This window comes from Panthera onca, chromosome C1 (assembly GCF_046562875.1).
Source record: "Panthera onca isolate mPanOnc1 chromosome C1, mPanOnc1 haplotype 2, whole genome shotgun sequence".
Lineage (NCBI taxonomy): Eukaryota > Metazoa > Chordata > Mammalia > Carnivora > Felidae > Panthera > Panthera onca.
Window position 1 is genome coordinate 178,798,923 of NC_138346.1, and position 14,400 is coordinate 178,813,322.

At 57.8% G+C, this 14,400-nt stretch overlaps 1 protein-coding gene across 4 annotated transcripts in view; it reads right to left on the minus strand.

Moving 5' to 3' along the window:
• Window positions 1-14,400, minus strand: part of PODN (podocan) — a 25,448-nt gene continuing 11,048 nt past the window's right edge. For 3 of the 4 annotated variants that reach the window (XM_060626269.3, XM_060626271.3, XM_060626272.3), the window contains exons 5-11: window positions 13,289-13,398; window positions 12,007-12,163; window positions 11,591-11,706; window positions 10,392-11,049; window positions 7,024-7,172; window positions 5,678-5,888; window positions 2,293-3,312 (exon numbers count right to left, since the gene is read on the minus strand). In XM_060626269.3, coding sequence (XP_060482252.1) covers window positions 5,705-5,888; window positions 7,024-7,172; window positions 10,392-11,049; window positions 11,591-11,706; window positions 12,007-12,163; window positions 13,289-13,398 — 1,374 coding nt within the window. In that variant the 3' untranslated portion in view covers window positions 2,293-3,312; window positions 5,678-5,704. Of the gene's footprint in view, window positions 1,552-2,292; window positions 3,313-5,677; window positions 5,889-7,023; window positions 7,173-10,391; window positions 11,050-11,590; window positions 11,707-12,006; window positions 12,164-13,288; window positions 13,399-14,400 lie in introns of those variants that run through there. The other variant, XM_060626270.3, reaches the window with a different exon arrangement.

Here is a 14,400-nt window from a genome sequence, read left to right on the forward strand (position 1 = left end):
CAGGTAATGTCAGGGCCAGGACTCTAACTTAAGTCTTCTAGGCCCTGGCCACTCTCTCCTGGAGGACAGGGGCCTGCAGGGCCAGATGCCAAGGGTCTCTGCCCCTCTGCAGGAGCTCAGCAGCCACCACTGCCTTCAGTTTATGAAGACACAGCGATGTTCTGGTTCTGCCCCAGCTGAGTCCCTGCCCAGGCCGGTCACCCTCCCTGCCCCATAACACGTGGCCTCAGACAAACAGCCCTCCCTGAGGACGGCCCAGGCCTAGGCCAAGGCCCGCTGCCTGCCACGTGCCACAGCTTGTCCCGTCTCCCATCAGTCTCACCAGTCGTCTCTCACAAAGCTCAGCCCGTGTGGAGACAGCATGGCCTCAGAAGAGCTGCAGGGGCCCTTGGAAACATCTGGGCCAGTCTCCCACAGGACAGGTGGGCCAGCCAGGACTGGGGAGGCAGGCTTGCCTGGGATGCTTTAGTCAAGCTGCCCATGGAGCCTTGGGGTCAGCACTCTCCATGAGCCTGTGTGATGAAGTGGTGTTAGATTTTCTACTCCTTTCTGTGTTTGCAAATTCAGTGATAACTAAATAAAGATGTTTTGTTTTTCAGTCTTGTGGGCTTGGTGACCATACCCTGGCCAGCATTTTTTTTTTTTAATGTTGACTTATTTTTGAGATTGGGGGGAGGGAAGAAATGCGAGCAGGGGAGGGGCAGAAAGAGAGAGAGAGAGAGAGAGACAGAAAGAGAGAGAGAGAGAATCCCAGGCAGGCTCTATGCCATCAGCCCGACACAGGGCTCGAACTCACAAACCATGAGATCATAACCTGAGCCGAAATCAAGAGTCTGATGATGCTCAACTGATTGAGCCACCCAGGCCCCCCAGCCAGCATTTCTTTATTGGGCTCATACAGGCTGTCAGACTGGCCTGACAGGGCAGCCAGCGTTTGAACAGACCTGCCCAGGTGGCCAGAATGTACAGGCTTGTCCATGTAGCTGGAGTGTAGACAGGTCTAGCTGGCCTGTCAGTGTATGGACAGACCTGCCTGGGCAGCCAGAGTGCAAATGAGCCTGTCCCTGGAGGTTGGAATGAGGACAGGCCTGTCTGACCTGTCATATGCAGGAGGCAAAGTGTAAATCGGGGGCCTTTGTTTTGTTTAAGGAGGGGATGTGCCCAAGGACATTTCCAGACTCTCTCCCTCATTGTCCTCAGCCCCAGGGTGCCTCCAGGAGGCTCCATGGGACACAGAAGAGCCGTGGCCACACTGCCTGTTCTGAATGTGCTTTGGGGAGAACATCTAGCTCCAGAGTCTTGCACAGAGGAGTCCATGAAGTGTGTGTGTGTGAAGCTGGGGGAGGGGATGGGCTTCCCAAAGTCACTCAGAGAACCAGGAGGGCACTTGCCTCCCAGCCCCTGCTCCTGAACTCCTTCCTATCCTCCTCGCATGGCCATGATCTGAGGAGTCCAAGAAGGGCCCCGATCCTAGGATCCCCGTCTCGCTGCAGGGCTGGGGGCTGTGGGGTCCACCATGGGAGCATCCTTCCTTCACTCAGGCCTAATCACCTAAGAGAGGTCAGAGGTCAAGCTATCAGTCATTCCCACAGTGGTGTGGACCGGCTTAAACGTCCCTTCCCTGTGTCACATCTCTAAGGCCCTTTTAGCAATGAAGCCTGGCCCACCACAAGGCAGGAATCTGGTCTTTATTGGGCTTGACAGGAGCACGCTTGCACACCTCCGGTAGTGGGAGGTCATGCTTCCTGGGCATCTCACCACCTGTGCTCTGAGCCGGGGGCTGCCTTCCAGTTCCAACTCTGGCACTGTTGGGGGTGGTGGGAGCACTAGGCGTGTCCGTCACTTCTTCCCCGGGGCAGGCCTGCAAAGACCTGGGCCCCCAAGTAGACCCTGCTCTAGGTCTCAGGCCTGCCTCTAGTCCCCTTCCCACCCCAGCCATCCTGGGGACAAACCCCATCAGTAGTGCCCACTCAGTGCACAGGCGGCCCTCTGGGTGAGCTCAGATGCTCAGCCTCTGGAAGCGCGGAGTGAGCTCACAAGCCCCGTGTGGTGGTGCTGGCCGGACCTGCTGACCCCCACCAAGCTGACGGTCACACGTGCCTCCAGGCCTCCTCACCCGTGACTAAACCCTGCGTCTCTGGACCTCTGCCTGTGTGATTACTTTGTGGGCCCAAGAACTGAACTTCGTGCCGACTCCTGCTGGTCTGGAAAGGCCCTCAGGTGCTTGTATCCTGCCCACCCCAGCCAGGCACTGGCCTGGCACCTGGCAGGAAGCACACACGGACACGGCCATAGGCTGCCAGAAAGGGGTAATGCTTTTATATTAGTTTTTCTATAACAAGAAAAATCAGTTTTGTTTTTTATCATTTTTTTTTTCTTAAAAAAGAATTTAAAAACCCAAGGCACCCAGAACATCCCACAGGCCCAAAGAATAAAAAAGGTATGTCATCAGGGCAGCTGGGCCCTTCCTCCTTGCCTGGCACTGCCCTTCCGCCTGACTTCTGCCCAAGGCCCCAGCAACCCCAGGAGACTTTCCCTCTGGCCTCAATGGGGTTTCCCATCACAGACATGCCTGTGGCCGGCCAGGGCCTGGCAGGGAGTGGCTGCCCGGGCAGCTGGGAGTCAGGGCAGGCAGGCCAGGGCAGCAGTCCCAAAGGTTCCTGTCCCCAAAGGGAGGAAAAGGAACAAAAGTCAGCTTCTGTGAGTTCCAGAGGGTGGCAGGCACCTGGCCACAGAGAGCACCAAGATAACTCTGTCTTCTCCAGTGGACGGACGAACAGACGGATGAGCAGGTGGCAAGCTGTTCTGGCCAGTTCTGGCTGGGGCAAGATATGTCGGTGGCATAGGCCATAGAGGGCTGTTTTCATGGGACTCGTGTGTGTGTGTGTGTGTGTGTGTGTGTGTGTGTGCGCGCGCGCGCGTGCACGTGCGCGCACACGTGTGCACATGCGGGTCCAAGGTGAAGGGAGCAGGCGCCCGTGAGTGCCAGGGCAGGGTCAGACCCTTCCCTGAGTCTGCAGGAGTCCAAGGGCATGATGGCAATGGAGAGCGTGGGATGGAGAGGGGAACTGTATGGTGGGCTTGCTCCGTGCAGCCAGCAGTGTGTGACTGTGTCATGTTGCCTGCACGTGTCTGGCCGTGGGGTGCTACAGGAACAAGGGGGAATGGGAGACTGTGTGTCCAGCCTGTGTTGTGGCAGTGGGGTGCAGGGTGGCTGGTGAGGGTGGCACTGGGTGTGTCTGTGAGCATGGCAGAGTGGGGCTCACAGGGCACAGGTACGTGCTGCAGAAAGGGGTCTGGCGGTCCGGTGTCCTGTAGAACACGTGGGAGAGTCAGGGAGGCCAGGGCAGAAGTGCCAGCTTTGGGGAGGTGGATTAGAGCTGGGGGCCCCCCGAGGGGACTCTGGGAGGGCCAGGCGACTGCAGGCAGGAGGCAGAGTTGCCCCTGGGAGCCCAGAACCAGCCGGCCACCCACTGAGAGGTGTTCTTGCTGATGTGACCAGGCCTGGTATTGACTAGGTCCCTCTGGCCACTCCCCAGGGCCTCTCCCAAGGCCCCACTCAACAGACCCGACAGAGGCCAATGTCCTCCAGAGAGGACAGATTCTCTCCCATCCCAGGACTCCCCATCCCCCTCAATGAGGGATATAGCATCCTCACTGGACAGCTGTTCACCCCCATCATTGACCCCTGGCTCTGCCTGAGGACAATGCCTAGAGAGAAGGATCTCCACTTCATACTCCTGGGCTCTGAGAACAGAGGAAGGGGATTCCCAAGAGCCTCTTCTCCATGGTGGGATAACCGCCCCACGCACACTCTTCTGTCAGCCACACCTCCCTCTGTCATCCACCCATGGGATCCTCACCACCACCTTCAAGTCTCCACTCTGACCCAAGCCCCTGCTTTCAGTGTCCTAACAGTGGCCCAAGGGCCCCGTCACATGGCCACAGCCTGACCCTGTGACCCCCAGCTCAGCTCATTCTGATATTCCCTTCTGACCACATCTCTCCTCCTGGCTACTCACCACACTATGCCCACTCTCCAACGTCCCTCTCCAGAGGCCCTGCCCACCCACCCTCCTCCTGTCTGCACCTCCTTCCCTTCCCAGCCTGACCCCCGGGGTCCACGACTGCAGCCATTCTCTTGTCAACACCCTCAACGTCCTTGTTCCTTACCCTTCTGTCCCACACACCTGGCCAAAACCCCAGCCATGGATGGATCCAATGGTCCATCTTCTCCACACCCACCCTGGTCTGCTGAGCACCTCCTGTTGCACAGAGAAAACAGAAGGCTGAAGGCATCTTCATGCTCAGCCACCAAGCCACTGTCCTGTGTGTGACTGCAGCCTTCATCCCTCCTGACACAGTGGAAGGACTGAGCCTCCTGCCAAAGCCAGACCCTCTTACTGTGTCCACAGGGTTAGCTTCTCCCTGCTCTCCTCTCTTACATCTTTAACTCCCCCTCCGGGCCAGCCCCTCCCATCAACTCTGTTTCTGAAAAGGGTGCAAAGTAAACAGAGTCCCTCCTGAACTTCACACCTCTTCCCCGTGCCACCGTCTCATCTCATCCCTTTACAGCCAAACTTCTTGACAGAGTCGTCTATGCTCCCTGGGTCCACTCCTTGCCAGCTACTTTCTCCACCTCCACTGCCCTTGAGGCTGCTCCCCCACAAGGTCACGGGTAACCTTCTTGTGGATAAATCTGACAGGCCTTTGATAGTGCTCACCTCCACCTGCCTCTCAGCAGCACTGATACAGCTACTCTCTCCACCAGAGCCGTGGGGATGCACGGGTGTAGACACATGCATGCACGAGTGCGTGCAAGCATGCACACGTCCTGCACCTGTGAATGTGTCATGGAGTACATGTATGTGTGTCTGTGTGCGCTCTGTGTCCTGAGTGTGTGTTATCCATGCACACGTATGCATGTCTGGACATGTGTGAGCACGGGTACATGTCGGTTGGTGCACTGTGTGCACATGTAGGGTGCTTGTGTTGCATATGCACATAATCTGCCTCTGTCCCACCTCCTTCCGTAGCCACTCTGTGTCAGCCCCTTCTGCAGGCTCCCTTGCAGCTGGCTACGGCCTGTCACTCTCCTCAAGCGAGCTCCCCGAGCTTCCTGTGGCCTCATGACTATTTCCAGGCTGATAATGTCTGGACCCCCATCTCCAGCCCAGACCTCAACCCCCAGCCCCAGACCCACATACCTGGCCCACCCCTGGGCAGCTCCCGAGCACACTCCAGGCCCGTCTAACTCAACACTCCCACCACAACAAATCTGCTCCCCTAGTACTATCGTCCACCTGGAATTCAAGTTAGGCCTGGGGGTCTGTCCTCTCCCTCACCCTGGCCCAGCAGGACTACTCTGGCCTCTGGAGTCTGCCTGTCGCTCCCCCAAACCCCTTCAGGCCTTCTGCTTGTCTGCAACCTCACTGCCCACCCCCATCGCCTCTGGCCCGGATCGCCACAGTAGCCTCCTCCAGGCCCCCACATCCATGCCCTGCTTCCACCATCCCAGTGCCTGTGCCAGTCCCATCAGGGCGCTCATCGCCCTGGAGAGTTCCCCAGCCTGTGTTGGCCTCCCACAGCTTTGCCAGCCTCTCACCCAGGACCTATACCAGGGTCAGGGACAGGAAGCTGGTGGGGAGAGGTCAGTGTACCCCCCCAGACCACCTACCTATGTCAAATCCGGTTCACCCCGTCACTATCGCCTTTCCTCATCCTCCTCATCCTCATCCTCCTCGTCTTCCTCATCCTCTTCCTCCAACTGGCCCCGGTCCTTGGAAACGTCACCAAACTCAAAGTTGCCTTCTATGTCCAAGACCTGCAGGTGCTTCAGCCTCCGGAAGGCACTTTCCACCACGGAGCCCACGGCCAGCTTGTTAAACCTGTGCAGGCCACCCATTTGGGGTCAGTGTCAGAGGCCTAACCCTCAGAGTCCCCACACTTACCCAGCCTAGACGGTAAAGGGGAGGGAACGAGCTCTCCAGGAAGATGGCACAGGAAGCATAAAAGATGTGCGGGGGCTGCTGAGAAGCATGGTGTGTCATAAAAAGTCCCAGCTATTCAGTGTGGCTACAGCTTGGCGGGGCAGGAGTGGACGCTGGGCCACTCACCCAAAAGGGGAAGGTCCCCGTCTGCAAATGCTCTAAAATTTAGGAGTGGCAGAAACGGGTGCCTCCTCTCAGCCTGGGATTACCTCTCTCTGGGATCAACCTCAAGGCCTGAGGCTCTGGTGCTGCCAGCCTGGGGTTACTTTGAAGCCTGGTGTGGAGTGGCACACAGGCAAGGCCAGGGTTAAGCTGGGCCAGGGACACACCTGGGTTGAAGGGAGGCAGAGGCTGGGCTCTGATATCAGGCCCCCTCAATTCTTTGTGCCTTGGTCCCCGTCCCCCCACACAAGCCCAGGCATAGGTCACATTCCACCCCAACCCAGCCTGGGGCCTTCTGGGCCACAACTCCCCTGGGAGGGCACATTCTGCCTCCTCAGATCTGTCCCTTCTCCCTGAGTTGAAGGGATGGTTAGGTAGGGTGTTGGGAAGAACCACCCTGACTCTACTGTACCAAAGCTCATTTCCTGGGGGAGTTGGCTCCCCCATTAGAATCATTCTAAACCCCCAGAGCTCAGCAAGGGCCTGAGCACCTGCTCTGCTGGGTCTGAGGCCCAGGGCACAGCCTGGCCAGCTGTGGGCACAGCCATCATCCGTGCTCCCTGGTTCCCTTCCTGCCACGGTAACATCAATAATGCCCACATGCACTGCTTTTAAAGTTCCTGAAGACCTTTTACAAACTTATAAACCTTACCAGGCTTGGCCAGGACTGTCCCCTCCCTTGAGAGCTGAGGACACAGAGGCTCAGGGGGGGGTTCTGTGATGTACCCAGGGTCACAGAGCCAGTCAGCAGTGAAGCCAGGCTTCAAACACTGACCTCTACCTGGGAGCTGTTCCCACATGCCTCAACTATCCCACTAGAGCCAGGGTTGAACCCAGAGGAGCATGTGCAGTGCCCCAGGGGACCTCCTACCTGAGAAAGATGCCTTTGAGGTTGGGCGTGGAGTCGAAGGCATTGGCAGGCACAGTGCTAATCTTGTTGTTCTGCAGGTACAGGTACTCGAGTGACTCAGGGAGCCCCTCAGGGATCTCTGTGAGCTGATTCCCAGCGATGTCCAGCAGCTATATAGATGACCAGGGGAGTCAAAACACTTAACATCTTGCAAAGATCCCACCAACCACCTGGCCTATCTAAATCTTATGATAACCCTGTGAGGTGGGGCCTTTAACTGTCCCCATTTTCCAGGAGGGGAAACAGAGGTTCACATGGGTTAAGAGATCTGTCCAAGGCCACACAGCCTGTATGAAGCTGGAACCCAAAGCACCTGACTCCAAACCCTTGTTCTAACTGTTATATGCCCTACCCAGCTCCTTCTGTCTTCCCACATGAACTCACAGCCAAGATATCTGAGTGTCACAGTCCTTCCTCCTTAGTACACCTGTCACCCCTATCAGACTGAAGATCCCAGAAGGGCAGAGGCCCGGGGTCCTCCAGTGGTTGCATATTCCCACACTGGTCCCAGATGAAGGTGAGGGTGGGGTCCATTCAGGTGGGGTTGCTCATTTGTGGCCTTCAGAGGCCATGTGGGCAGGGGCCAAGAGCAAGGGTTCAAGGCCCACTGACCTAGACTGGTCAGTCCTGGGATCACCACATGCCTGGAGTCCAGGAAGCAGGTGGGCAGGGAAATGGGGTGGTTTTCCCAGGAAGCAGAACAAACGCGCAGCAGGCAGGAGACCTGGACGTGCGTGGGCCCAGCTCACTGCCTGCCCCTCAGGCTGTCTGCACATACTTGCTCTGACACACACCTGTGCAGGCACAGGTGGGATTCCATCATCTCTAATCTCCCTTCCTCACCCTGACAGGAGGGGGCTCAGGGTCAGGAACTGGGGGCCATGAATCTAGATTCAAGATTCAAGGGGGAAAACTAGCTTCACACTTTAGGGAGCCTCCCGGTCACCTCCTTTACCCAGCAGGGCTCCCTGCTCCCCACTGTGTCCCCTCCACACAGCTCTGGCACTTCCTCATTCATTCCGAACATCCTCATGCCCGCAGGTGCTGGGGAAATGGAATCCACTAGAAGCTGCCTCTGGCACTGGAGGTCAGGGTGGCGGAGGAGATGCACACAGAATCTGACAATGACAGCTGGTGGAATTGGCTGTGTTGAGGGAGACCAGGGGAGTGGCCTCGACCCAGGCTTGGGTCAGGGGAGTACAGCAGCCAGCACAGGCAGGGGCTCTGAAGCAGTGGGGGCAGCTGCTTATAGAAAGATCTGACAGTGTAAGGAAGAATCCCCCCACCAGACACCTCATCCCTGACTGTATTCACATACCTGCCCATCACTGGGGCTTCCTGAAGGAGATGACACCTGAACTAAGTCCTAGGCATATTATAGGCTCTAGGATGGTAATGACCCACCATCTACCTTACTCCCTGTCAGGTTCTCAGTTCTAGAGCTGTGTCTTACGTGGTGGAGGCCCGGGACAGGCTGTGGCATGAATGAGTGAGGTGTTCCCAGGGTGCTATGCTTCCAGCAGCAAGGCCAGTATGAGTAAAGCCCAGTGTGGCTGGGAAACCAAGGAGCTCAGCCAGGAGCAGAGGCAGGCCAGCCCTGAGAGCTGTGGCAAGGATTCTGGTCTGGGTCTAAGAGCAATGGGGAGCCACAGAAGGGTTCTGAGCAGGAGTGTAAGGTGAGTGTATGTGTTTCAAGATATCTACCGACTGCATACAGAATAAGGGAGTGAAGAGCTCCTATGGAGCCGGGGTGCAGGTGAGAAAGGGGGGTGGCTCGGGGTATGGGAAGCAAGGGTGGAGAGAAGTGAGTTGAGAGGTGCGATGGTAGAACTGGCAGAGTTTAGTAACAATGGATGTTGGGGGCACGTGGTGTGAAAAAGGGGGTGTCAAGGGCAGCTTCCAGGTTTCCTGTGGGCACCCCCTTCAGTGAGTTAGAAAATGCAGCAAAGCGGTACCTAGTGGCTCAGTGGGTTGTCTGACTTTGGCTCAGGTCATGATCTCATGCTTCATGAGTTCGAGCCCCACATCGGGCTCTGTGCTGACAGTGCAGAGACTGCTTGGGATTCTCTCCCTCTCTCTCTCTCTCCCCCCCCCCCCCCCCTCTGATCCTCTCTGCTCGTATTTTCTCTCTCTCTCAAAATAAATAAACTTCAAGAGGAGCAAGTGTGGAGGGGAGGACGATGGGATTCGAGCTCCTTGAGAATGGGCTCCTGAGGAAAACCAAGAGGGATTGACACAGGTAATAGGATCCTGGTGTCTGGCACCCAGCAGGGCTGTCTGGGTGAGGAGAGACCCCGGCTAACAGCTGCTCCTATAAGGCCAGCTGCCTACCCCCAACTACCCCTGCCCTACCCTTGGGGCTGGGCCCCACCTCCCTGCCCCCCATTCTGTGGGCTCTCCCCTATGTTTCCCTCAGACATCCTCATCCTGACAGCTCCCCAGAAAAACATGTACTGTGAGCCTACCACACTGAGGTCCTGCGAACACGACAGACTAAAATGCCTGCCGCGGGTTCCAGCAAAAGAGCAGGCAACAAACAAACAGATGGATGACCTAATGCCCAGGAGGGATGAGGATCAGGAAGAAAAACAAAGCAGAGGAGGGTGATAGGTGGTGAAGGAAGACCTCCCAAGGAGGTGACATTTGAAAGACAGGGAGGGGACATGTTGGGAAGGGGGCCCCGTAGGGCAGCAGAGTGGGGGGCAGCTCCTGACCTCGCAGCACCTAGGCCCTGCCTCCCAGGTTTCTCAAGTTCCCTTTCAGCCCTCACTGAGTGGGAAGTTTCGCTCACAGCCGATATCCCACCTGACTCCAACTGTGGCCACAGCAGCACACCCACTGAGCAGCCCAGCACGCCTCAAGCAGGCTCCCCCAGCCCTCTGCAGACCAGATGAGGTCAGCCTGCCTCCCAGGCCTCACCCCCTCCCCTGCCCCAAGCCCAGCCTTTCCCAGCCACCTGTACCTGAGCTTTCAGATGGGTGAGACTGACTCTCCAGTGCCACCTGAACTGGCCCTGCCCACCCCCTCCCCCACCCGTCCTCCTGAACCGTGGGCCCCCTCCCTGCAGCCATGACTTCTTATCCCCACAGCCCTCTGCAAGCCTGTACCTGCAGGTGCTGAGCTCGGCCTGGCCACACCAGCCCTTCACTGCTGTATCCTGGCATGCCAGCCAGCCGCTTCCTTGGTCCAGCCGCCCCATCCCCACCCCCCTCAAGGCCATTCCCTCCTACCCACCCCTCACCTGGGCCCAGAAGATGGGTGGGCTCGGGGCAGCCATCCCAGTAGCACCTCACGCGGGCATGACCCAGCCGCTCTTCCCTCCCCCTTACCTGGAGGTGGGCAAGGTCGGCCCAGGAGCGGGGGCCCAGGGCGCGGCTGCGCAGCCGGTTGCCGGTGAGGTACAGCTCACGCAGCTGGGCCATGCCGGCCAGCGCTCCACGCGCCAGGGCTGCCAGTTCATTGCGTTTGACCTTCAGCACATGCACGTTGCGTGGCAGCCCGGGTGGCAAGGTGTGCAGCCGGTTACCAGACAGGTCCAGCGAGCGCAGCAGGCGCAGCTTGCGGAAGGCATCTCGGTGCACCTGTGGGCTGGTGATGCGGTTGTAGCTGAGGTTGAGCTCCTCCAGGAAGTAGGTGGTGGCGAAGTCGTCGCGGCCAATGCCGGTGATCTGGTTGTGCAGGATCATGAGAGTGCGCACGCGCCGGGGCAGGCCGCTGGGCACGCGCTCTAGAGCGTTGTTGTACAGGTGCACCGTGTGCAGCCGCTTAAGGCCCTGGAAGGCCCGCGGGTGGATGCCGCGCGCGTGCAGCTGGTTGCTGTGCAGCAGCAGGTACTCGAGGCTGCGGATGGGCGTCAGCACGTCTGCGTCCACGCTCCGGATGGCGTTCTTCTCCAGGTGCAGGAGCACGAGGCTGCGCGGCAGCCCTGCCGGGACCCGCGACAGGTTGTTGCTGGACAGATCGAGGTACTCCAGGCTGGACAGCTTCCTGTGGCAGGAAGGAATTAGGATGGTTGGCCGAGGCCCACGGTGTTTGGTCCCACCCCTACTCCCAAGGGAGATGGTGAGGGACCTGCCTCTAACTCAACGCAGCTCTGTGACTAGCTCACTAGGGGAGCTCAGTCCTCTTGGAGCCGGTCCTTGGTTGATTCAGTGACACGTTGGCCAAGGAAGAATCTAGCATGGTTTTTGACACATAGAAGTCAATTTGAAGACCAATTGTTTAAGGCTTTTTGTGGCTACCCTGGGCCCTAAAAAATGAAAACATATTTGCCTTCAGCAAGTATACTCCAGTTTCAACTTTGTACCAAGAAGCCAGCCTCACTGGAAGTGGGGCAGGCCTTCTCTAGACATATCACTTGTTCTTGGGGACAGACGTGTCAGCAAAGGCACAAGCCCAAAGTTCCTTCTCCAGGAACCTGGTGGGGGACAGGTAGGTGACAGGCATGTGTGAGAGGACCCGGTAGGGTGGGCCCAGGGAGCAGCTTCCCGGTTACCGTGCTCACACGGAGGGCCCAGGTGGGGCTCACCAGAAGGTTTCATTGTCCAGACCCTCGTCAGTCAGGTAATTGTTCTGCAGGTACAGTTCACGCAGATTGCTCAGCTCACTGAAGGCACCTGGTGGGATCTTCTCCAGCTTGTTGTTCTGAGGGGTGGGATGGTGGGGAGTATGAGGGACAGCTGAGGGGCAGGGGCGGAGCCCTGGATGAGATGTGGAGGGGAGTCTACGGGAACCATGCGAGGAGGCACAGGCCTGGAGCATGCTGCATGTGATATTGACAGCCAGGTACCCAGGCTTCTGCCTGGTTCTCCACAGTGGACACTGTGCCCTCCGGCATATGCCCAAGGCCCCACAGCCTCACCACGGTGCCTGTGTGGGCCTGGGCTCTTCCCCCACTGCAGGACCCTGCTCTTTTGCCGCCCCTCCCCATGCTCTCCCTCCCACCTTGAGGTGCAGCTTATAGAGGGCAGGTGGCAGGTGCTTGGGCACGTGGCGCAGGAAGTTGCTGGACAGAATAAGGATCTCGACGTTGCTGGAGCCATTGAACATGTTGTCCGGCAGCCCGGCATCCGCCAGCTTGTTGTTGTGCAGGTACACGGACCTGGGGGATGAGGCACAGGTCCTCACCCACCCATGCCCACCCCTCTTCCAACCAGCTCATCTGATGAGCCTTCAGACCTTGCTCAGGTTGGGCCTGGGCCCAGGGCACCCTCCTCCCATTTGAAGGACCTCAGACCCCACCTAATCCAGTGCCTCCTAAACAACCAAGGAGACCAAGGACCCACCAGAGGCTGCCCCCTCACGTCAGTGGCAGAAACAGGATTTCCTGACCCCTAGTCTATGCTCCTCCACACGCTTCAAGGTTCTCAGTCATTGCCTGACTGTTGCAGCCCTGGAATCCTGTGTGCCAACCCCAAGCAGCTGGCTCTGAGTTCTGCAGGACTTCCCACAGATGGGGGCTATCCCCGCTACCTCTTTGTCTCAAGTGTCCACTACAGGGCCTGGCTCAGAGGAGGTGAACTCTCATTCATTCAGCAAATATATAGTGATTGTCCCTATGTGCCAGGACTGTTCTAGACTCTGAAGATATAAGCAGTGGACACAACCAACAAGACCCTGCCTTCATGGAACTAACATACTAGAAGGAGCAAAGATAAAAAATAAGAGAAGATATTCTAAACATAAAAGAACTCATTCTTGCTGTGTGGCCTCTCTTGGGCCTCAGCCTTCTCATCTGTAGGATGGGACCATACACAGTGACCCCATGGAGAGAATCAAGTGAGATGACAGATTCAGGGACGGAAGCAGCACCAGGGATTGTCAGTACCTTCCCCCCCCACCAACCACCCTGCCCTGCTCACACACCTGTGCTACTCTTCCCAAAGCAGCTCTTGGGGAGGGGCAGCTCTGTCTGCTGGAAGATGCTTCCTTCCCACAGGGGCTGGGGAAGGAGGGAAAGACCCTCCACCCAGCTCCCCACAGTTCCACAGACATCACTCTCTGTCCTTGCCTCTTGGACTGATTGCTTTCACTCCTCAGATCCTGTGCCCCTGCAGCCCATGGTCATCCCTCACCACAGCCCTGAGCAAGGGCATCATGCCTGCACTGCCCAGCATGCCCCTCCTCCAGGGCCTGTCCTCTGCCTGGCTTGGGGCTGGGAGTGTCTCAGCTTCTCCCCCTTCCCCAGCCTGAGCCCAGGGCCCCTGTCTGACCTCTGACCTCTGACCTCAAGTTTGGCTTCTGGCCAAAAGTGAGCCCGTAAATCTTGGTGAGATAGTTGGCAGCGAAGTCCACGCTGATCAGGGTGTTTGGCAGGAACCGGGGTGCCAAGGTCAGCTGGAAAGGGAAGAGTTGGGGCAGAAAGACCAATGGCGGGCAGAGGCCAGCTCTGGGTCCCACTGCCTGCTGCTCATCTGGGCTCCTCTTTGCAACCAGAGCCATCTTTCTAAACTGGAAGCCTGTCCCGCTCCCCTGAGTGTGCAAAAACAGAACTCCGTGGCCCCCCACAGCCCTAAACATTCAAAGCCCCCTAGGCCTGTCCCCTGCCCTGCCTGTCCTCTTGGCCTCTCCCCTCATCGCTCCCTGACACAGACCCTCTGTCCAGCTACAGTGAGCACCCACTTCTCCAGACACCCCCTCCCCCTGCCCAGTGTCTAGCCTTCATTCATTCAACAGTAGTCCCTGAGTCTGCAACACTGCAGGCATGCGTCCAGGAGCTGGACGAGTCCTGAGGAACAAGACAGAGAAGTGCCTCCACCCCCACCCCCAAAGCTTACATCTCAATGGAGAAGACAATAAACAAGGCACAAAAGTATCCAATAGTGATAGCGAGTTAAAACAGGCTGAAGACAGAATAACTGGGTTGGGTGCTTGGGGAACAGGTGACACTTAAGGCATGAAGGCACCATTAATACCATCTGAGGGGAGAGCACCCATGGCAGCAGGGGCAGCAAGTATAGGCCCCACCTGGGGGTTGCCAGGTTTGGGGGCTGGAGGAGAGGGAGTGAGTGGGAATAGGAGTTGAGAGAGGCAGGCGGGCCCACACACAGGCCATCTGCCATGGGGAGAAGTGTGGCTTTCATTCTGTGTGGAAAGTAAAGCCTCAGGAACTTTGAGATGGGGAAGGCGGGTTGGAGGGGTGGAAGCAGGTGTGATTTTTAAAGGTCACTCTGGCTTCTCTGTGGAGAAGGAGGAGCAAACAGGGAAGCAGGGCCGTCGTGGTGCAGGCTGGTGGACTGGGGCCGGAGGGGAGCCGAGGGTGTGCAGTGGGATTAGGCATGGGTGAGCAAAGCGCCCTGGATTTGTGGCTCAGCTGAGCGGCGCTGTAGGTGGTTGGAG